This window comes from Electrona antarctica (assembly GCF_951216825.1).
Source record: "Electrona antarctica genome assembly, chromosome: 13".
Classification (NCBI taxonomy): Eukaryota; Metazoa; Chordata; class Actinopteri; order Myctophiformes; family Myctophidae; genus Electrona; species Electrona antarctica.
The window spans coordinates 17918098-17942095 of record NC_136794.1 but is presented as its reverse complement, the minus strand read 5'-3'; the positions used below and the strand labels follow the sequence as shown (position 1 = coordinate 17942095).

Genomic DNA, 23998 nt, shown 5'->3' with positions numbered 1-23998 from the left:
CAACGGCCTGTTATAGCGCCATGAGGCAGATTTTCACATATTTTACGTACAGTATAACTGCACCGATCTGCATGAAACATGTATGCACACTCCCTAAAGGCCAAGGATAAACCTTTGCCCTGCATTTTTCACATCTGCCTTTTATAGCACCAAGAGGCCTACTTTTGTAAAACATTTTTTTAATATATTACTCCTCCAGATTCTGTCCAAAGACCCCGCAAATCATTACACAGTATCTCTATAGTCATGTGTTCAAGAAGGATCTGTCCGATATTTCATATTCCATCGTAATTGGCTAACATTGGCTTTCAAAGTTTGGCAACCTGTGGATATTCATAACAAAATAATATATATTTCTATATATTATATAGCCCATTGTAGCAATATAATGATTTTAAAGTTGTCATTTGCTGAATGCAGGGCTCTACTGATGGCCGGTTCAGGTCACTAGGGTCCAGTTGGGTTTATGGAGCTGCATGACCTGTAAACTCTTTAGTCTTGTTAGAATAATGTGAGACCATGATAACAGCCACTAGACTTTTTTTTAAACCACTTTTTTTTTAATCCGAATGTTCATAAATAGTTTAACTATACACATCATTTTACAATGCCAATTTCAGCAAGCTTGTTGCTCTCTGGGGATGGAGATGGCAAACACTCCCATGGCTCATGTCTGTTTTGATACAGTGCAAAACTGCTGAAATATCTTTGCCAGGTTAAAAGTATATTAGTTTCAAGCATCCAAGATACAAAAGAAAGGGTATAAAACACAATATTTTACATATGTATGCAACACATTGGAAAGAAAAAGAATCATCTTGTGGAAGAATTGTGATGTGAACATTTGACAGATGAAGAGCAAAAACTTGGACTGCCATAAAAAGGGAAAATCTGTTAAACCTGAGAGCCGTGTACATACAGGCCATTAAAGATATCTACTGTACATACATACAGAGAAACGGCTTTAAACAAAGGAATTACATATTGTGCAGCATGTTGTCGTTTTTATCCTCCCATTACCATTAGGGGAATCTAAACATCTGAGTGTTAGCCCCCTACTGCCCATTAGCTACCTGGCTGATGAACAACCCTCAGTGCCTCTATTAGCCTGGCTCGAGTGTCCTTGTCTGAGCACTCCACATGATTCACCCTGCTAGCTCTCCCGCCCTCGCTTAGTGTAAAAACGCTTTATACTCAGAACATTGTTATGTTACAAGAAAGGCATTTGTAATCTAAAAGCATCCCTCATCCCAAGTGGATGTCTCCTACATAAAAGCAACCCCCTGCTAATACGCAATAATTTTAACTCAAACAAGCTGATCAAAATCAGAAACAAAAGAAACCTTGATTTCGGGGTTTGGGACTACAAGATGTATAACTGCACCTCAACGTGCTTGTAGCTATTGACCATATTCACACAAATGCCGTTTTGCTGTAACGTCAGACCCAATGATCCCAACCCCCAAGTATAATGTCCAATCAAAATGGCTGCGGTGTGAATATGACATTTCTGGCGGGGAGTCTTTAGCCTTATGTGGGACTTTGCTGCATCATAGTGCCCGGTCCAGATAGTGGGACAAGCACAGTCCTCTGGTCATCCCCCCTACACACACTCGGCTCTTGGCTTCATGGGCACGGCTGGAGTCACAGCACCACTACTCTGTGATCCAGGGGGAGTCCTCCACAGTCGCAACACCATTCCTGGAGGCTACTTATTCACAGACAGCAGCAGGTTAATCTGGAAAGGAGCAGGAAAGCATAATGATGCTCACTATGTTTAGCAACCATGTCTGATGTTTCTGTGTGGAAACCAGTCACCAGGACTTTGCAATCCGACAACCAATTTTTGTGTATTTTTAAACCTGTTACAGATACCTACTGGGTATGTGCTGCCAGTACAGCTCACCTGTTCCATAGAGGGACATGCAATGATTTGAAGGTCTTCTCCGCTGTATTCCTCCTGAAGCAAGGCATGCAGTCTCTGGAATACCTGCTGGATGTTATTCTGTGGAAAAAGGCATCCCATTAGTGAAGCTGGAAGGAAAAGAAAACCATATTTCTGGCCTAGGTCCCTTCACTATCTTGTTTCCATGTCAACCGCTGTATTTTATGTTCCCTCGCTTTCAGCTTCACTTAGCCAGGCACATGATGAACTGTGCACAGAGAGCACAAAGATTCCACTATTAGTGAAAAATCAAGTGAAAAATTGTAGTTAATTACAAGCGAGTGGTGTTCTCGCTATGGAGGTATGCAAAGATATTCTTAGTGCCACGATTTTTTCCACCCTAAAACATGATCATCAGGTATTATTATAATATAAGGAGGAAGAACTTTTTCCAAAAAGTGTACAGTATTTGTTCAAATCATTCTTTTATGTGGACACACCCACCAGTTCATTAAGTATGCCTGGTTTGCCTGGTGGGTGGTGATGGGTGGTGATCCACCTGAACTGAAGCCGCACCCACAGCTGTTGTTGTATGATAAAGGGGGAGGGGTTAGGGGAGGGGCTGATAGTGTGACGTCACTATATTACTGTTTATTTCATTGGCCCGTTTGACTGTCAAGGGTTCAGCCTCCAGGAAGAAACCCTAAATACAAACCCTTAATACACCATTACACATAAATACGACTCCAGTGTGTCTAATGAAGTACTGTCACCGCATAGACACATGAAAAACTGGAAAAATACAAAAATTGTGGCACTCCATCTTTAACAATGCCTTGTGAGAGACAGACTCAGGCAGCCCCTTGTCTTTCTGCTACCCACCCGGACAGGCTTGAAAAGGATGAACTCTGTGTCTCTGTTCGCCAGGTACAAGGACATGCTCTGTAAAGTGGCTGGCAGCTTGCTCTTCATCACCCGGTAGGTAGCCATCACAATATCGTTGATCTTTGCTAAAAGGAGAATAGAAACACAGGGGGATAACTATTAGTGGGCATGCCTTATAGCACAAGCTATAGTTTGATAAATTATGATGCCATTGGCATTTCCTCAGACAAATCTCACCTGGCTGTGCCCAAGGTTGCTGGGAGAGATTGTATGAGGGACCTCCTTGGATTGCCATGGTTTTGAGAGCGGCCACCTGACAGCAGACATAAAGCCATAGTAAATCTGACAGATCCGACAAATGGAAGTGACTAATTATGCTAGTTTCAAAACAAGCATTTCTATGCCACTTACGGTAAAGAAGTACATTTAAATAAAAGCACAGTAGTAGTTAGTTACACTGTTAGACAGAGATAAAGACTCATCATGAATCGCTGAATTGCAAAATCACTGAGTAGAAAAACAACTGAGATTGGTTTAATTATTTTAGCTTTTTCTTTTGACAAAAAACAAAACAACAAAAACAAGGTGAAACAATCGAAGGTTGTTCCCCCCTCTTTTTTAAGAAATCAAGGTCAGAATGTGCAGTCTATGCCTGTGGCAAAGTCTGCCTTTGCTCCATCTAGCACTTACCTTGGTATGAAACTCCTCAAGATTCCCCACAAAGATCTGAGTCTGCTGCTGGATGAACTGCTCACAGCTGAACTTGAGGTGGCGGTCCACATCCTTCTTAGAGTCAATGTAGTGCTCCTTTATCTCCGGTGTTCCCTGGAGGCCACAGAGAAGAAATGTTAATACTATCTCTTACCATTTCCCAAGGCAGAGCTCTATTAAATAAAGTATATGAAGCGATATGCCATGCGCGCGCGCGCACGCACGCACACACACGCACACACACGCACACACACACACACACACACTTTACCTCTAACAGGAATTCAAGTATGGCATTGTGACTGTTAAGTCGGAAGAATTTGGGAACAGCCTTCGGGTTCAGGATTTTGAAGGCGGCATCTGAAAATGAGAGCACAAAGATTAGATCTGACTGGATGCAGAATACTACTGCCCTCTAGTGGTAGAAAGTAAACATGACCTTGACTGAGATCAGATCAGAATGGATGGTGGGGTGTGGGAGGCAACAGGAGGAGCATGTCTGCCCTCGAAGCCAAACGTTAATGTACATTATGGTGTTAGATTACACTGTAATTTCCACTTTAGTTGTTGCCATTGGTGCATGTGATGGGCACAAGTACCTTAATGAGCACTGAGGACATAATGTAATGATTGGCTTTATGGAGCTGAGCAACAAGCCACCCCCCCCCCCCCCCCCCCTTTTAATTATCTCACCTCGCGTTTTCTTCAGGTCCAGGGAGATTTCTTTGATGGCGAAATCGGTGTGGAAGGGGGCAATCTGTTCGCGCATTATCAGCAGGTGTTTGATCAGGAACAGTTGCCCGTCTATTTGTGTCTATAGAAGATGAAACCACACTGTTAGAGCCACCGCAGGCAGCAGCTACCACAGAAGGGCATGTGCTGGCTGACTGAGGCACAGCGAGTACATGAAGAGCACAAGCCCTGAGAGAACGACCATAGACCCAATAATTGTTGATTAACAAAAGGGGAATGTTACACCGAGAACAGGCATTTGGCAACATTTATTGCTCAGATAGAGACATAAATGTTAGAAAAACAACCGCATTAGCATGGGGCGGAGTCAGATTGGGGCGGAATCAGATTGATGCTACGGAGCTGGAATGAAAGGCGAGGTTGAAATGGGTCCGTTACCATTCATAATCACAGCAGATGCGAAGGTGAGAAGTGTGGTTGCAAATTCCCTCGAGCAGCTTGCTAAGTACAGTATGATGATGTATTGACTCACATGACATCATATGAAGCCACATGGCATCACAAAACATTTATACAGAATGTTTATCGGGCAATAACTATAGTCTGGTTGCCTACTGCAACCACACTAGTAATAAAGTATGGTCTGCTCTGCTGATCAGCTCGTCAGAGCATCATTAAGCCCGATTTATACTTTGTTGCATGCTGGTGTCCCACACTGAAAATAGCAGATCTAAAAAAAATTGTATTTTACAAAGCATAAATTAAGCATCAAGAATTGAAGTCGACTCTTCCACTCTTTTAATTATGGACCACTAGTCTTGAAAATTGTAAGTAAAATGAAAGCATGCTTTCTAAAACAGTATATCGTTTAATATATCAACAGAGTTGGGCACTTGAAACGTTTTTTCAAAAGATCCATAATAAAAAGTTCAGAGATAAGAACCTTGTTTTTAAGGATGATATCAGAGGCTTTAAGCAGGGACTGGATGCAGGCAGATAAGGCTTCTTGAGATAAACCCTGGAAGACTGCCCTCTGGAAGGGAAAAAGAAAACACATCACATAACACTAAGCAGCATAAAGAACAGAAGAAATGCACCCTACCACATAATGCAATTGTGAATAATGTATTCCATACCAAGAGATATGCAAAATGGTAAGCAATGACTCACATCTATACACCTGTAGAGCTTGGACAGACAAACCAGTGTTCTTCTGACTGTAGGGTACCACATGCCATGCAGGTCAGCAGGAGAAACAGATGTCTGCAGGCGTGATGCCTCTATTGTCCCTGTGTTCACATGTACACAAAGGGAGAGGCACGAAGCACCATTTAGGGAGAAACACGACCATACCATGGCAGCAATGATACAATTCCAGCTAGTGGAGTACACTGACCAGCATTGCTGTTTCTTCTGATGTTTGAATCTTCAAGCTGTACGTCAGAAAAAGACTCTTGTGACACCAGCTTCACCTGCTCTTCCTTTATGCTTTGAGCAATTCTCTGTTCCGACATGGGGAGGACAAGGGGGGGGGGGGTGTTGTGTGTGTTAAAAGTGTGGTTCCTCCCATTTGTTTTAAGCAATTAACCAATTTTACACAGTTTTTAGCTGCTAGATTAAATCGATGCACTTTATTTGTTTATTTTTATAATTACCAAATTAATTAGTTGCGAGGACATTTTCTCACACAATTTGAACACGACATTTTCATAACAGGCAGTGGCGAACAGCTTTGGCAAATAACAAGCCCCCCTGCTCAAGCTCAATTAATTAAATCACGTTACGCAAAGCTAGTTTATTAGAAGCCAGATGTGCTTACATCACCACGACTTAATTTAATTAATTCCCCCCCTAATACAAAGCTTGGTGACTTGACTTTTAAGACTTACAGTCTATGCTTTCCAAGCAAAATAAATGCATAAAGGGATTATTAAAGTTATCCATTTCATACCTTGTACAACAGTGAATAAACATACTGTGTTTAGCATAATATAAACATTCCGTCTCCAGTGACTTTAAGTCTTGTACAGGTAAACTAACATACTGTACACCCCAGTATAGAGAATATGTGAGTCACCTCCATCATCTCCAGTTTCTCCGGGTAGGCCAGGTCCCCTGGAGCAGGGTTGTAGCCAGCGATATCGGTCTGAATGTAAATGTGGGTCCTGTAGACAAGTCTCTCTTGGACATCCTCCAGCATCTGCTTCACCACCGCCTCGAAGGCCCCCAACTGACCGGCTGCGCACACACGCACGCACGCACGCACACACACACACACACACACACACACACGCTCTTAAGCGGATACAGTAGATCAACCACTTGCCCAAGCGGGTGTCATTACAAAGGCTGCAGATTGTCTGATTTCTATCCAACCACTACATTTTCCAATGACTGCAGGAATTCTGGTGCCGTTCACCCAAAATGTTCAAATAGCATTTGAACATTTTTCCCAGACAGGCAATGTTAAAAGCCTGTCTGGGCTTTTAGTTTTGACAGATATTTCTTCCAGTCTAGTTTGGATTTTACATCAATATCACAGGTCATACTTTCAAAGCTCACTTTGCATGAACTGATCTTTGAGCCTCAGTTCAACAGTTAGGCTTGATTTATACTGCACATGGATGCACCAGAAAGTGTCACACACTAGAAATAGCCATCTACGAGCTCACAACGCATCACAGCGTGGCACGTTGTGAGCTTGTAGATCTGCTAGTCTGCAATAAATCAGACATTAATTGCTGATGTTGTAACACATTTGTGAGAGCCAGAGATAAAACCAACCAGTCATTGAGTATAGTATACGCTTAACCTGCAAGGCCCTACATGGCAGATGTTGACGCCTGTGGATCAATATCTGTTGTTAGAAGCATTTTGGATTCAGGTCAAAGGGATGTGAATCAGGTATACGTACTATGCAAATTGTGCTGAAGCATCGTGTCAGTGCCACAAAACACCACAATACAGGCAGCAGCAATACATTTCCGTCACAACCCCACAAAAGGGGCAGGCATAAGCCTAAGTATCCAATAAGCTCCATCAACTCCAGTGGGGCGCTTCCTCCATCCATAAATATGGATGTGTTCTTGGCGGGTGTGACAGGTTCAACAAGCTTTAACCCATTTTGGGCGGGAACCCATTTTGGTGTTAGCATTATGTTATGCTTTAGCTATTGAAAAATAGCAGATCTACAAGCTCATAGGTCTCATAGGCCTGCTATTTTTGAAAAATCGAAGAACGACTGACAGAAACATAGCTTTTTCAGAAAACTGTCAGGATGTAGAAGACATTTTTAGAATCTGATCTCAGGTCAAAATGGGTTAAGGATGACAATGAAATAATGGAAATGAGGAATAAATAATAAACAAACACCCCACCATTGTTGTGTACGTGGTCTTCCAGCATCTCGTTCTTGAGGATGCCACAGAGCTCAGAGAGCGTCTCCAGGTGGATGACATGGATGATTAGTGGCCGGAGGACATCATACAGGGACAAACACAACTTTTCTAGCAGCTCACTGTCCGGGACAAAAACAAAGACTTTGATGAAACGCCTTGCCTTTACAAGCCAAAGAAGCCTGCATTCGCTTGCGATCATGTAAAAAATAATGCAAAATGTGTAAATGGTGTATATGGGGGTACGCTTGTCATCTTTAAAAAATGATCAAAACGGATGAGACTCTTATTTATTTTGTACACTGTCAGATAAAATGTCAGGAATACATTCATAGTACAAAGTGCACACGGAAATGCAAGTGAGCCCAGCCTCCTAAATAAGTAGCTATTGTACGTATGCATGCAGCCCGACAATGATTCACTGTGCATCTCGACTCACTCTAGCTTGGTTGTAGGTTTAGAGAAGAACTCATTGAACAGCTGGTGTTCATCCTGGCAGACGTGAACCATGAAGGCACAGCCACTGCGCACCTGTAGGAACACACAGCATCACAGCCTGCAGCACTGTACACATAGACATACAGTACTATGGATGGCTCCATGAACAGTAAAACTGAACAGAGATGGCAAGAGGGACTGGGGCTAAAAACACCATGTACTGTAAGCCTTTCTTTTGCCTAAAATGGGAATGAACCCTGGTTGCCTTAATGCCTTTCGTCAGTGATCTACAAAATATACATTTTAAAAATCCATAATTGATAATTCAGTGTATTTTCATAACCACCGTGCTATTTTTGTACACTACCATTGTACAAAAATAATCGGTTTGAATTATTTCGTACAAAATAATCGATTTGAATTATTTTGTATCGATTTGTTGATATGTGAGAAAATATACAAAAATGTGCTTCTTGATTATTCAGTTATAAATCAGTAATTGGTTCTGAATAACAGTTTCAATATATCTTCGGTGAATTGTCCAGCCCTATCTGGTTCTGTCCATGTACCAGAGACAAGTGACTTGGACTTAGCTCTTCCTTCCATCTGTGGACTATACAGGGACAAGGGACTTTACTTTTTTCCTCTTTGCTCTCATGGACCCACATGCAGATTATTCCGGTGTCAGTCTAATTTATGTGGATTTTGCGGTTGACACGCACTGACATTTTGAACGTTAATCCCATGTACAACGCACTGACTTGTCTTGTGTGTTCTTTTTAAATTCTAGCACCTTAACTAACGTTCATAAGTATATATAATGCATACAGTATACATCCGCTGCTATGCTCACGCAGACACACACCTTCATATATTATCTATTTTTAAAAGATATATTTTTGGGGCTTTTTCTGCCTTTATTGATAGGTTGAAAGTAGATTGACAGGAAATGGGGAGAGAGATGGGGGGGGAAGACATGTGGCAAAGGCCGTCGGGATCGGGAGTTGAACCCGCGGCACGCCGTCAGGCTGGCTCAGCAGCCTAGGTGCCCAGACGGTTGAGCTAACCGTCAGGCTGGCTCAGCAGCCTAGGTGCCCAGACGGTTGAGCTAACCGTCAGGCTGGCTCAGCAGCCTAGGTGCCCAGACGGTTGAGCTAACCGTCAGGCTGGCTCAGCAGCCTAGGTGCCCAGACGGTTGAGCTAACCGTCAGGCTGGCTCAGCAGCCTAGGTGCCCAGACGGTTGAGCTAACCGTCCGGGCCTATATTAGCTATTTTTGACTTTGCCTCGATCACCACCCCCCCTCCCTTCTTCTCTTTCTTTTTCTATGGTAAAACGATACGATGGGAACTATGCACAAAAACAAATTTCACACTCTTTTACTTTGTAAATCTGTGATGTGACCATGAAGCCGATTGTGATTCTCACCAGTGCACAGTGGTCTTTGCTGTTTTGGCCAGTCAGTTCAGTGATGGTGGACGTGATGCTGGGGCTGAGGAGCTGTTCTCTCTGGTCCAGGTAGCACTGATGTATCTCATCTAGAAGCTGACAGTACCTGAGTATGGAGGGAATCAATCAATCAAGCAAGCAATCAAAGGCATTTTAGAATGCACAGCTCGCAATACTTACTCTGGGATCTTCTCCGCCCGCTGCTCTATCTGTTCAATGAGTGACTGCAAGAAATACATTACAAATGCATGTTGTTTTAATTCGTAATTTGATAATCATGATCATAGGTCTATCTATATACTATAGACAATAGTGTTATATAACATTATATACTCACTCTAACTTTGGGTGCAGCAGCTCTAAACTTGACATAGTATAATGTGAAGGCATTGTCTGCATTGGCCAAGCCCAATGGATCCTGAAAAGTATGAGAGACGTGTAAGTGATCAGTATATTATTATATAAGTGATGATAATGCATGATGAGGTGTCCCAATATAGGAAGATAATGGAAGAGGTGGAGGACTGAGTAGAAGTTATAATTTTCCTATATTGGGACACCTTGTCATGTGTTCTTTTTCAACATATGACAGGGGTTTTATGGATCATTTTGATTTACAAAGGCTAAAGCACATTTTCTTACCCGTTTAGTTAACTGGCTGGTGAGATTCTGCATAGTGTTCACAATGTGGCTCTTTATGAAATGCATAGCTTTGGAAAGACATTGTTTAAACTTGACCATATAAACTGGGTAGTCCTTGAAGTTTGGCTGCAATTAATAGTAATAAACAAAATATGAGTTATTACAATACATACAGTTATAGTCCATGTTATAGTATAACCCTAGTAATTATAGGACTTTTTTGTTTTCAATGTATAATTGAAAACCTAACTAGTAAGATATAGAGTGAAAAAGCATGTGTAGCAGTTTAAAGAGTAATGAAACACCAAATCATGTATTTGAGCTGTATGCCTTAATTGATCAAATGTGTCAATCCTAGTCCTGATTTCAACATTTCCAATACCACAAAAAAATAAAATACAGGTAATGTATTGTCAGTGCTGCCATCTACAGGTTGAAAGTCACATAATTCTGCATAATTTGATAACTCTTGACCCGCCTAAGAAAATGAAGTCAGAGTTTACTTTTGGAGAAAGTGTTATTGACAGTGATAGTAACAACAACAACATTCGCAGCAACATAACACGTTAGCATGTTTGCTCATTTAAGGATGTGCATGTAATTAACAGGGTAGGTCACCATAGATATAGAGCGTCGCAGTCCCGCCTCCTACCCTGGACCAGGAAATGAAACCCAATGCATTATTCTCATAGACATTTCTTAAAGTATTTATTTAAAGACGGTTACGCCGCGGACAAAGCCAACTCGAGTCGTGACAACTCATGACAACACAAACAATATTTTGGACCAAACAAATAATTACAAAGAAGAAAAACAACAAAAAAAGTGTTGTAACCTGCCGTTTTTTTCTTCTTTCTAATTATTTGTTTGGTCCAAAATATTGTTTGTGTTGTCATGAGTTGTCACGACTCGAGTTGGCTTTGTCGGCGGCGTAACCGTCTTTAAATAAATACTTTAAGAAATGTCTATGAGAATAATGCATTGGATTTCATTTCCTGGTCCAGGGTAGGAGGCGGGACTGCGACGCTCTATAGTCAGCACACGATAGGGATTAGAATTCAAATTTCTCGCCTTCAAACAGTCTATAGGCTATAGCAGCTGTAATCTGTTGGTGTTTGAGGCGCTGTGATTTATAGCAGATTTAGTTCAACTACTAGGTGCAATGACAGCCAGCTGGTACATGTACACCCACCCTGGAGCAAGGGTGCCTGTATCATGAATACCCCCATTCCATTCACCCAACTTTAGTTGATTTTCACATCTGTGTAGTAGGCGAGAGCGTTCATTACTCTTTTAATGGAGAAGCCTTTCTAAACATTATCATCAGCATGCTTTACAATTAGTGATTCAAATATGCAAAGATATACAGTATTTATTCATTTTAAATGTGGGGTGAGATTTACATTTCAATAAAGCAGTATATTCTCCTGTTTTGCTGCATACTGGTTCTTAGAATCTTGATAAAATAAAAACATTATTTTGCAGACTATAATTTTTTTTTCTGATTTCTATCTTACAGATACTTACATTGGAAGAAACATATTCAATGCAGTCATCCAACTTTGACAGCATTGGTATAAAACCTTCACTGTTTACAGATAAGGTGGGTGAATTCAATTTCTGCAAAGAAAGAGAAAAAGCAGGGCTTGAAAATAAACTAGATCAAGTGCCCCTCGGGGCACAGGTCTCCACCAGTCAGGTTGTGGCCTCCTGGTGGCGCTATAATAGGCCAATGTGAAAAGGGTGGCATTTCTTCTTACGCCTTGGATGGCAATTGGATGATTTGAGGCATTTTGTTCCAAAAATGTGCCACCTGTTGGTGGCGCTATAACAGGCCAATGTGAAAAGGGTGGGATATATTCCTCTGCCTAGTAGGAAAGTCAGTGAAAGATGTCACGTGAATTGCACGCTGCGTTCATGATTTGAGGCTTTTTGTTCAAAACGGGCCAATCCTGCAAACTTTGAAAGCCAATGTTAGCCAATTAGGATGGAATATGAAATATCGGACAGATCCGTCTTGAACACATGACTATAGAAATACTGTGTAACGATTTGCAGGATTTTTGGACAGAATCTGGAGGAGTAATATCAAAAAATGTGTTTTACAAAAGTCGGCCTCCTGGTGGCGCTATAACAGGCTGTTCTGGAAGATTTGGGGCAGAGGTTCATTGTTGGCATCCAGGGAGTGTGTGCAAGATTTGGCATCGACCGGGTTAACGGTGCCGGAGATTAGCTGGTAACAGACGGACGGACCCAAAACATACTCTCTCCCCATGCCTTCGGCCTGGTGGAGACAATAATTCTTGCTTTCTTTTCTGATCTAAAACAGAATTATGGTCTGTCTAGACTCTAGACAACATTCCATAATGTGATTGCAAAACAAATTTAAATTTTAAAATGTATAGGCCACTTCACATATTATCAATTATGTTTTGTGACCATTTATTTATTTATCTACAATTGATTCTCAAGCACCCGTCAGATCAATACACATGCTTACAATTTTGTTTTCATTTTACAGTATTTATACATTTTAAGACTGGGGAAGAACGCGCCATTTGAGGAACCCAACATTAACTTAATTAAGTTACTTTTAACTCTCCAAAATATAAATGAGAAAGTACTGTGTGTGGTATGCTGGGATACAGACATGAAATGGAATTAATAAAAAGAAAAATCAGCATACCGTGTTTATGGTTTCCAACTCATTAAAGTATGAAAGTTTCTGCTGTATATTCTCTGCCAGATCAACAAGCTCTGACTGTAAAAAGAGAAAATAGAAAGTCATGCTTAAAGCTACAACCCTATTTGAACAAATAATTGGAGAATGTTATTTTACATTGTTATTGTGTTAATACAATTTAACTAGCACATCTGCAGTGGTTGGAGCCGGAGGTAGGTGGTCTTGAGACAATAAAGTCAATACAATTTTTTGAAGCAGACGGCACGTCTGTACTAGCGAAAATATAAAGAACATTTTCGCTACTTACCAATACAAAGGCAGCTTGTGATATTAGAAAGCCTACTTTCCATATTGAACGCACTCTGAGCCCCCCACCACACGTATAAAATGCACTTTTTTGTGCCAGTCTAACCACCGATCCGACACAGGGGTAAGGGGTTGACACTATGGCAGGTAAATAAAATGTGGAGTTTGCTTTTGAGTTGCCCAAACTTCAAGTGCACATATGAGTGAGGAGTCTGCTATAAACACAACACAAGATATATATATATAGCTAGATAGCTATAAACACAACACGAGATCACAACACTGGTATCATATCGGTATTCGGTATCCATATCGGCTAACACAGAAATTGTAGTATCGGATCGGGAACGAAAAAAGTGTATCGGGACATCCCTACTCTCTGGTCAAAAAGTGCATTTTATATGTATATATGTGGTGGGGGGCTCAGAGTGCGTCCACTGAGGAAAGTAGGATTTCTAACACCATAACCCACCTTTGTATTGGCGAGTGGCGAAAACGTTCTTTATATTTCCGCTACAGACGAGAGGCTGGTCTGCATTTCATGCGCAGGAAGAGAAGAGTAGCATAGCTCTAATGCAAAGGCATTAGAGCTATGGACCAGAGCTAAGTCGATTATAAACAATCTATACAAATGTTTTCGTGTCAATTTAAAAAAAAATGCTTCTTGATGAATCGATGAGCAAGATTGGGTTGGTTATTAGTTCTAAATATCAGTCTATATAGTTTTAAATCTATATATTAATTGATATATTGATATGTATTTGCCGACAGGGGTAAATGCTATTTTACCTGCTCTTTAAGCAGCTGCTCACAGGCCTCATGTAGGGTGCCTGTCTTATTAGATACAAACAGGTACTGCTTCTGAAGAGACTCCAGATGCTCCAGGGCTGCATTGACATCTTTCAAAATAGCATCACATTGCTCCTGGTAGCAATTTAGGTGGTCTCTGGTTTCCCTAAAGGAGATACACACATTTATAAGCTCATTAGCTTAATTGATGCAGGTTATTCGCTGGTTTTAACCTAATTTACAATTTGCAAATTAGAGCTAGAAATGCCATGTAACAGGGCACCTGTATTTCGCTCCTTCATCCTGGTCCATTTTGGACTGTAGCTTCGCAAACCAAGAGAAAAACTGCAAAACAAATAGGTTTCAAATGATGTGCATATGGCTATACTGTAGTCTGTATCTATGTTGCTGGCAACGTCGCTATAGAGGTAGGTAATGTAATTCACCTGTTGTGCAGTTTCTATCCTGTCACTCTCCATATCAAGTATTTGGAAGCCCTTGAGCAGGACATCTTCTGTTGAGGCTGGCACAGTTGTTGTGAATGGGGACTGTAAAGAACGCGACGAAAGGCTACACAAGTCCTCAATGGGCAACTGAAAAAGAAGCGGGGTGGAGTGTTATTACTTTTCTAGCTTTCATTTACAGTGTGTGGAATCTGTGGATGGCTTGACGTGGCCGGGTGTTGTGCTGTGTCTGTCTCAAAAGCAAACTTGCTTTTGCTGAGGGAAAGCCACTGCTAGCCAGATTTAGTAGGCTTTACTACTTACTTTACGAGGCTATTACAGTTTGGTTGAGATACCAAATAAGGAGCAGTACATAACTATAAATTATAGCTATGCACCATAGTTAATAATAATGTAATAACTCCTTGGCAGGTATAAGACTGGAAACCTTGTTAGCTTGCTAGCTGGCTTCGATGGCATCTCACCTCTGAAGGAATTGACAGTGTCTCAGCGGCAGATCGAATCTCAAGGATGGAGTCTGCCTGTCTCTCTGTGAGGGGGGCTATTCCATCGACACGTCGGTCCCATAACGAAAGTTTTTCACGCGTTTCATCTGAAATAGACTGATCTATAGACGCCATCATCACTTTGAACAGCACAGCCACCAACGTCAGCAGCAACAAACAGATACTTCCCGTTCCGGGAAAGTGGGCGGAGTTTGATGAATAAGCTTATGTCTGGTCTGATGTTGACGGTAGACTGCTAATCCGGTCTGCGTCTCGACCGGACACGGAAACAACGCGTGCATTAATGTGTTCGCACACTTTGCCAGATACAGTGGCGGGCTCTAGAGCGGATCGGACTGCTTCTTTTGGAGTAGAAACCAGGATTTCCCAAATTCCCAGTAGCAGCGAGCGAGGTCTATTCTGCGTGATGGAACTCTCGATTCAGCAATAGAAACCGGTCATTCAGTAAAATCACACCCGTGTGAACTGAGTGGTGCCACTCCCCTCTGCATATCTCTCTCTCTCTCTCTCTCTCTCTCTCTCTCTCTCTCTCTCTCTCTCTCTCTCTCTCTCTCTCTCTCTCTCTCTCTCTCTCTCTCTCTCTCTCTCTCTCTCTGTAATTAGCAGGCAACAGTACAACACTTTCTCTCTCTCTCTCTGTTTCTGGCACAACAGTGCCACTTTTGCCCCTACTGGTACTCTAAACATAGTCACGGACATTGCTGTTCCTTGGAGTGGTTGCACCACTCAAAAATGCATTTGACCGAATGGTTGGATTGGCCTAGTACTACTATTAGTAGCCTATAGTGGACAGTGACTTCCCCCAAAAATATAGACATTTTAACTGCATGATGTTCAGTGGTCTAATCTAAAGTATACAGTAACTATAAAGTATTGTATGTACTCAAGTTTGTTTGTTTGTTTGTTTGTTTGTTTGTTTGTTTGATTGATTGATTGATTGATTGATTGAATAGCCTATTTTATTAACAGTTTGTAACAACAACAAAAAAGCACAGAAGAGTACAGTTTTTTAATACAATCCTAGATCGGTACAATCGTAAAAGGATTTAATCCAAGAAGCACTGTATTTTATTGTACTTAAATACTGTACTTAAATAAGTACAATTTGAGTGGGCCGCGAGATGATTTAATCCGGCCATAAATCCGGCATAAATGTCTGAGTCTGTAAAAAAAAAAGTAAATCTCTATAATATATATGCACCACTGCAGATTATACATTTTTTTAATGATGTTATGAAAATAATTTCTCAGAAACCATGGTCCCTGATATTCAGGAAGCAGCAAGTGAAAACAAGACAGAGATGAAATGTCATGGTTTTCATTTTTCTTTCTTTGGCTATTTTTGAAAAACAATTTTGAAGCATTAGTTATTGTTATTCACTCATAATTTGTAATGTTCCATTGTTCATCACTTCAATAAAAAAGCAGGCCTGCATAAAACCAAGGGTTGTGCATTTACAAATTTCAGATGGTTTATTGGCGCTCCGTAAATAAAAATAGCATCTCTCATAGCAAATGTCTTCTAGGCTACAAGTATAATACCAATAATGAAAGTCAATAATGTAAGTAGCTATTCTTAACACATCGAGTGCCGGGATTTTTTCAAAATATGAGCGCTAGAGTGCCAGCAGATAAATTGCATATGGGGCATGATTGCAGTGTTACAGCAGTGTTTGCATTTAAAATTAAGGTTGCGTGGCCACATGGATCATGCATCACTGCTATAACCACTGGAAGTTGCTGTGACACATTGGATTCCATAAAAGTATAGGCTATATAAATAGTAATAATATTGTAATTAAAGTAAATATTAATAATAATGATAATTAAAACATGGCACCACCAGGTGGAGCTCAGGAATGTACATTTAATCATGTGGAAAATCACATTTACATAATGTTTAAATTTCAAACTTTAATTTATGAACACAACTTTTCTGTAGCTTACTCTGGAGGTGCAGGCGGTGATGAAGATGCATTCCTAAATTAAAGTGGACTTTAGGATAGAAGCAAATGGATCATGTGTTCATCATAGTGGCATATAGGTTGAGGTGTACTGTACTATACTAGCAACCATAGACTGGAGGTAGCAACACACTTTTAATTGTACAGGATATTTAACTCTATAGTAGGCCTATATAGGTACACAGAATCCCAAATTTAGAGCATTTAGGACTGAGTATAGTCTCTGAAATAACGCCTCAATTATTCCTTTCTCCACAGGACATAAGAGCTAAGTAGTTTTGTTTTTGTTTTATTTTTTACTTTGGTCATGTTCATCATTATAAAAGAAACCAGTGAAACCATAATTTAGGCTACTTGAATTTTCTGTTGATGTCTGACCTTTTTGGAAAAACATTATTTCTATGTTGATGTTGTGATGAAGCCCTACCATTTTCTTCATACGGGTATAGAGTGGAATGCACATCAAATTCACTCCCTAGCCTTTAACTATTTAATTCAGATTGATACGTCTGACATCAGTCATTTTGAACATTATATTTCATAAGACATTCATTATTATTCTGTGCCACATTACACTGCCAAGGCATTAATGTTATCAAAGTATTATTATTATGTTATTATAATATAAATATAATACGATTTGTAAAAGAATGACAGTCAACCTACATCAGGGGTGCCCACACATTTTTGACTCGAGAGTTACTTTCAAAATGACCGGCTCAACGAGATCTACCCACCGAAAGAATTAGTATACTATACCCCTGCTGAAAATAGTTTCAATATGTACCTGAGTGGGCTTTGGAATAGTGGCCTGGCGTTATAAGACAAATGCACTTGGAATGGGAAATAGAGGGGGAGAAATGGACTAGGTAGGGTTTTTTGTAGTGTTGATTAGGTGATGTAATGGTGATGTAAAACAAACGGTGCCAACACAAACATTAAACGCCATTAACAATAAAGAGACAATATGACGTAACGACACATTATGAGTAAATTTTCCCTTCATTGTCAATACGTTTACAAACAAATTTTGAACTAAAGACAAACATTAAACCTGTGTATAGGATGGGCTAGCGCCCCTCAAAAAGTGTATGATAGAAAACTAAACTGTATTTGGACCTTTGAAAAAAGAAAGGTTACACTACATGTTTTCATTTGCAGAAGCACAGCAGTGTGAAGTCAAGGCCAGAAATGTGTTTGCAGGTCAGTGTCACCAAAGTACATAAATGGCCTCTAGTGTTTGTTTATACACAAGCATGTACACATCTCCTAAACCAACGGATCTAGGTGTTCATTTAACTCTCTCAGGGTGTACAAATGGAAACATTAACACTGAGGATTTAGCGGTGTATGGTGTAAGAAATGTTCTCTGTCAAGATCAATTTCCCCAGGGTGTCTGAAGGGAGGTCACAGTAAGTTCAAACTACTTTCATCCCCCGGATCTACTAGTCAAAAGGAAGCCCTGTGTGATATTCTAGCCATGTTATTTGAGGATCAAGAGAGATGTCAGAGGAATTTGTGTCAGAATGTTAGTACGGTATGGAAGAATGTGAGCATTTTTAATAGGCTAAAATATAGGTTTTACTAGTTTTCTTGAGTGTATTTTGTATCTTGTATACTTGGCCTTTTTGCTGTTGTTTTTTCTCTCTTGTTTGTATACCCTTTAGTCATAATTTATGTTCTCTTTTTGTTTTGTTTTCTGTTTAGGGACTAGAGATGGAAATTAGCATCCTTGTTAAAATCGGGATATTTATATTGCATTGTATGTGTAGTGTTCAGTAATAATATTACTGAACACTATATACAATGCAATATAAATACATATACACATACACATACATACAGTATATGTTTGGACGGGACAGCACATACACGTATTATGTGCTGTCCCGTCCAAACACAGTATGTAATGCCCCCAGAGTGGATCCCCAAAGTGGCCCTCTGACCACCCCCGGGGAAAAGGAAACGAGGCCGACCTAAGATCACCTGGTGCAGAACTGTAGAGGCTGAGCTGCTGGAGATGGGTCTCTCGTGGGGCACGGCACAACTGGTTGCCAAAGACTGTGATAGGTGGAGGAACATTATCAATGCCGTATGCCCAATTGGGGGCGAAGAGCGTAAGTAAGTTTCATGAAGGTGATGGTCTATGTTGATAAGTGATGAAACATCTTGATGTTATTACTTGCGCAAGCAGAGTGCGCAAGTACTGCGATCGGATGGGTATGTATGAATGTCGGTGTACTCCACCAGCCAATAAGGGCCCACTGTTCTTGATGACGTAAAGCAAAGCAAAGCAAAGCAAAGCAAAGTTACTATATTTACCCAGGGTATCTGGGCTAAGCTCAAGAACTTGTTTCCAGCCAGGCCCTGCTCATAGAACATTTCATGGTAGTGGTTCAATGCCTTGCTCAAGGGCACTTCAGCGGTGGTAATTTTAACGTGTCGGACCGCTGATTCGAACTGGCGACCTTCCGGTATCAAGACCGCTCCGCAATCCGTTCGGCCACCGCTGCCACTACGTAACTAAAGTACGTTTCAAGGTTGGTATAAGGTATGTATGTATGTATGTATGTATGTATGTATGTATGTAGGACCACCATTCTTGGTGACGTAACTAAGGTACATTTAAATGTTGGTACAGTATAAGGTCAATAACGGATCTAAAGGATTTAGAACAGCAGATAGCTCTAGGACTCAGAGCAGCAGTCGTACCCAGACAGAGAGCTCTATAGGGACTCAGAGCAGCAGTCGTACCCAGACAGCAGCAGAGAGCTTTAGGACTCACAGTCGTACCAGCAGTGGTGAGCGCACTTCACGGCGCAAGTTGGCATCTCGAGAGAGAGTGCATTTCTAGTTCAATATACATTTGTCTAAACAGTATTTTCTGTGCAGAGTAGGTTTGACAAGTCAAGTAAGGTTTTATTTATATAGCACCAAATCACAATAAAGGTGATCTCATGTCATGACACTTTACATACAGTATAGAGCAGGTCAAGACATTTAATGTACAGTGACCCACGTTCTCTGTTCATTCTGTACTGTATGAGGCCAACATCAATAAATTGACAATGTTAATTTTAAATTTGTCTGTTTAATTATATTTACAAAAGAAACTTGACTATTGCCTTTACAATTAATAAATAATTCAAATTCAGTTTAAAATACATTTCTAAAATTATTTAAAAATGTATCCAATCTTTACAATTTTCTTTTCTTTAAAAACATTTGCAACAGTACTGTAAAGACAATTTGAGTGTCAGGTGGCAGGCTTTTGTGTGCTGAAAGTGCTAAGACATTGAAAAGATGCATGGAAAATGATTTGTAGACTCACTATGCTCAGTGTAGGCTGTAGGGCACTGTGGTTGACTTGGTCCATTCTGTAGAACTGTTGTTATGACTTTTCAAGATTATCATTTGTACTCATTACTCAAACGGTTTCAAATGATGTTGTTAACTAACAAATGCATTAAAGAGGCACAAACATGAAATGACCCTGCATGAAAATAGTTGCAATGCAATTCAAAATACCCTATTCCTATAACCAAACCCTCAAAACCAGTGGTGGACAAAGTACTCAACACCAGTACTTGAATCAAAGAATAGATACTCCTGGTCATCAAATATTACTCAGTAACTCAACTCAACAAGCGAAAGTTACTCAGATGACTTAGGTCAGATTAGTAATTGCTTGTAAAAAATACTTAAGTATTCAAAAGTACATGCTTTTAAAAATTAAATATTCAAGTACAACTACAAAGTACATTTTCTTTATACATTTTGAATTATAAAACCTAAAAACATTGTGAACATTTCTATGACTTTGTAGATCAGCTATTTTGTATTTTTATTATTTGTTTGGGTCCCGGGGGTCCCTTCCTAGAAATGTAGTGGAGTAAAAATATGTAGTGGAGTAGCAGTCATAAGTCCCCTCCCCCACAAACACAAAAAAACATTTGTACAATACTCAAGTTGTACTTTGTTACTGTCCACCACTGCTCAACACAAACCAGCAGAGCAATGTGCATGAAAGTGCAAAGCATGAACATAAGCTAGACATGTTTCTAAGACATGTTTGTAAATCATGTTTCAAATAATGATTTAAAGCATCAATTAATATCTATGAAGCCTGCAAAGCCGTTCTTTGTTATCCTTTTAGCTACTGTTTTGATCTTGCCCACTGCAAATAGAGTCTGTGGTCCTTCTTGCCTGGATAGATCCCGTTAGACAGGTTCTTAGTTGTGGCCGTCTGTCCCCTCTAGGTGATCTGGGATGGGCAGTCCAGTGAGGATTGTTAAACATTTGTTCCACACATTGAACACAGGGCAAACCGGTTGAGCAAAGGCAATGTCAAAGGTGTGCAGGTGCTGTGAGCCCACAGCATCGTAGAATGACAGAGACCCAGAGTCATAGTCCAGCAACACCCCAATCCGTCGCAGGTTGGGGGAAGGCTCAATGGGCATCTCCTTGCTATTGTGACGCACCACCCAGGAGTTGTTACAACGTGACAGCACCCAGGAGGCTGAGTTCTTGCCTACCCACTCATGCCTCGGTGCCGACTTGTAAGTAATGCCCACTGCAAACCTAGTAGGAAAGTACAGAAAGTTTTGCAAATTTCAGTTAAAAAGCCAAAATGTTCTGGCATAGCAAATCTCACAAGATACATAATTTAAAGGAAACTTAGCTATACACACATCGACTGTGTGTATAGCTGAAAGAGGCTTCAGTTAAAAGAGACAGGGTGCGCTCAGTTAAAAGACGCAGGGTGCGCACATGCTTTATTACAAAAATGACAACATTTTGATCCGCTGTGGATCTTCCTCAGCCTCAGGTCATATTGACTTCCATATAAAGATGTACTCCATTGTCTGTCACCCCCACTGTGTGCCAAACTCCCACATAATCACAGCAGGTGCGACTCATCGCCCCTAAAGTGACCTAGATACATAATTTAAAAATAGTTCTCCATAATAATTTATAAGACACATCTCAATATGGTTACCAACCATGTGCTTCCTCCTATCAACGCCTCCCAGTAATGGCGGCCACTGTCAATGTAGACGTTCCCTGTGACCCCATAGCTGCTCTGGCTGGTGAAGCGATCTTGGCCATGGCTCTTCTTCGACAACACCTCGTCCCTCTCCACTGTCAGGTTGTCATGGGACACCTTCAGCTTCTTGTGAGCAGACTTTGGGTCCAATTTGAATGGTTGACCTACAAAGATGCATTTAAAGCGTTTTGATTTGCTTGGTATAGTTTTGCAGAATATATTCTATAATTTCCAAGGGTAATATACTACATGAACAAGACATACTGTTGGTCTTTAGCTTCCCAGGATCACTGCTGCGGCTCCCCGCCTGGTTTATGGCCTTGACTATGAAAACATACTTGGTGCCACACTGGAGCCCGTGCACTGTGTAGTGGTTCTGCTTGATGTTCGGCACTATCATCCAGCTGTCTGCTGAGTTACACAAACCTACAGCCGAGGCAGAAACAGATTATTCATAGACAGCACTTCTTAGACTTATATAGCATTTGAAACAGACTTACAGCATGTCATGTAGTCATAGCACTTCATAGTATATATGTACAGCATAGTATAGCATATATGTATAGTTTATGTATAGTGTCATTATATATATATGTTCTAGTTATAGTTTATATGTATAGTGTCATTATATAGATATGTTCTAGTTACGCTCTTAGCTTACGCATGTTTCGCGATAAATGCATTTTACATATGTGATGTATTCCCATGCTTTTTGTTCTTGCTTAATGTAAATCGCTCTGGATTAAGAGCGTCTGCTAAATGCCTAAATTGTAAATTGTAAGGGATCAGAAGCAACTACACTACATGATTGACAACTACATGTCAATCTGTATACGTATACGTTTGTTGACTCAGTTCAAACTCGGGGCAGGGGCGAGGGGCCCCTTGAACGCATTTGTGTGACAATACAGTGTAACTACTGTACAGTTATTTTTAACCCCCTATAGTTGACACTACTCTGGGAATACATGACCCTTAAAGTACAATAGCATTCCAACTCGACCAAAGTATACTTGGGCACTGGGGCAGAAGAGGGCAGATTAGTTAATTGAACACGCTGTGACCTTGTTAGTATGATCTGTTCAAACAATCAGTCACCCACTTCAGTGAAGGGCCAATATTGGACCTGTAATCTACATCTGGACTGGAATCCAGCCTGTCTGAAGTTTCATACTGACTGTAGTCTGATCTAGATTAATCTGTGCCAAAGATTTTTCTATCATCTTATTATCCACACAGAAGTAGGAGACAAGATGAATGCTTTATTGCCAGGATGAATGCTTTATTGCATCTGGATAATGTAATGAATCCCTCAAACCATTTGGAGGACTCTGCAGAAAGATTCCTCTCATTATTGATGTTTTCCACAACAAACATTAATACTTACTCCATGAGAAAAGCCACACATTTAACCACTGAAACCCTACACTTCATTGTACTGTACATCTGTACTATCAATAATAAAGGCATAAAAGCCCCAAAAATATATGCATATTGTATAGTGAAAATTGTAGTAGTATTAGATCTGCTATTTCTGCTGAATATTTTGTCCTGGTTTTCCTGAATGTCCGCCTATTATGACCTGCCCTGAATAGGGTCGCTACTCGCTAGGCAAATTGCGGCTAGGGTACATGTGTTTAACTTACTGATGACATTGGCTTGGCTGGTGAAAATGGCATACTGGAGTTCATATGATACAACACAGAACTCGTCATCGGATGTCCAGTGAACAGTGATGGTGTCATATGAAGCTGTACATAACTCCTCGCGGATCACTGGTGGAGCTGGCGCTGCAAAAGGGAAAACAAAGTCAAACGTCCTTTTAGGACAACTGTCAGAGTTGTGGAGAGTGGATTACATTCTGGAGGGAGAAAACAAGCAAAAGAAGAATCCTGTAATCAGTTGCAGAGATCAGTTGTACAGGTTTGGTGCTTTGCAAATCGTTTTTTGTTGGGAAAGCAATATGCCCTGTAATTGAGTTACAGTAGTTTACTGTTCCCTTGAGGCATCAGGCAGCCATAGCCCTCATACGGAGTTCAATGAGTGTTACACATTGTGCCCTAAGCCTGTACAATAAAAAAGTATATTGAATTAATTAAAAAAATAAACTTAAAACTGAAGACTTGTTTTTTGCCTCCTGAA

General features: G+C 40.6%; 2 protein-coding genes across 4 annotated transcripts in view; both read right to left on the bottom strand.

Annotated features, from left to right (window-relative positions):
- Positions 1-311: 311 nt before the first annotated feature.
- cog3 (component of oligomeric golgi complex 3) lies at positions 312-15039 on the bottom strand. The gene is made up of 23 exons (XM_079518472.1): positions 14804-15039; positions 14322-14468; positions 14159-14220; positions 13876-14041; positions 12784-12858; positions 11625-11717; positions 10098-10223; positions 9793-9873; positions 9636-9679; positions 9435-9561; positions 8009-8100; positions 7552-7691; positions 6252-6412; positions 5571-5676; positions 5345-5463; positions 5118-5207; positions 4175-4295; positions 3753-3841; positions 3461-3595; positions 3008-3083; positions 2768-2895; positions 1907-2005; positions 312-1738 (listed from the first exon to the last, which is right to left on the bottom strand). Exons 1-23 carry the CDS (start codon positions 14960-14962, stop codon positions 1709-1711), a joined length of 2466 nt encoding a protein of 821 aa, XP_079374598.1. The 5' UTR covers positions 14963-15039; the 3' UTR covers positions 312-1708.
- A 4841-nt stretch (positions 15040-19880) lies between these two features.
- Positions 19881-23998, bottom strand: part of mid1 (midline 1) — a 33316-nt gene continuing 29198 nt past the window's right edge. For all 3 annotated transcript variants that reach the window (XM_079518727.1, XM_079518726.1, XM_079518728.1), the window contains 4 exons: positions 23503-23646; positions 22121-22282; positions 21813-22020; positions 19881-21390 (listed from right to left, as the gene is read on the bottom strand). In XM_079518727.1, the coding sequence (XP_079374853.1) occupies positions 21042-21390; positions 21813-22020; positions 22121-22282; positions 23503-23646 (863 nt within the window). In that variant the 3' untranslated portion in view covers positions 19881-21041. The remainder of the gene's footprint in view (positions 21391-21812; positions 22021-22120; positions 22283-23502; positions 23647-23998) is intronic.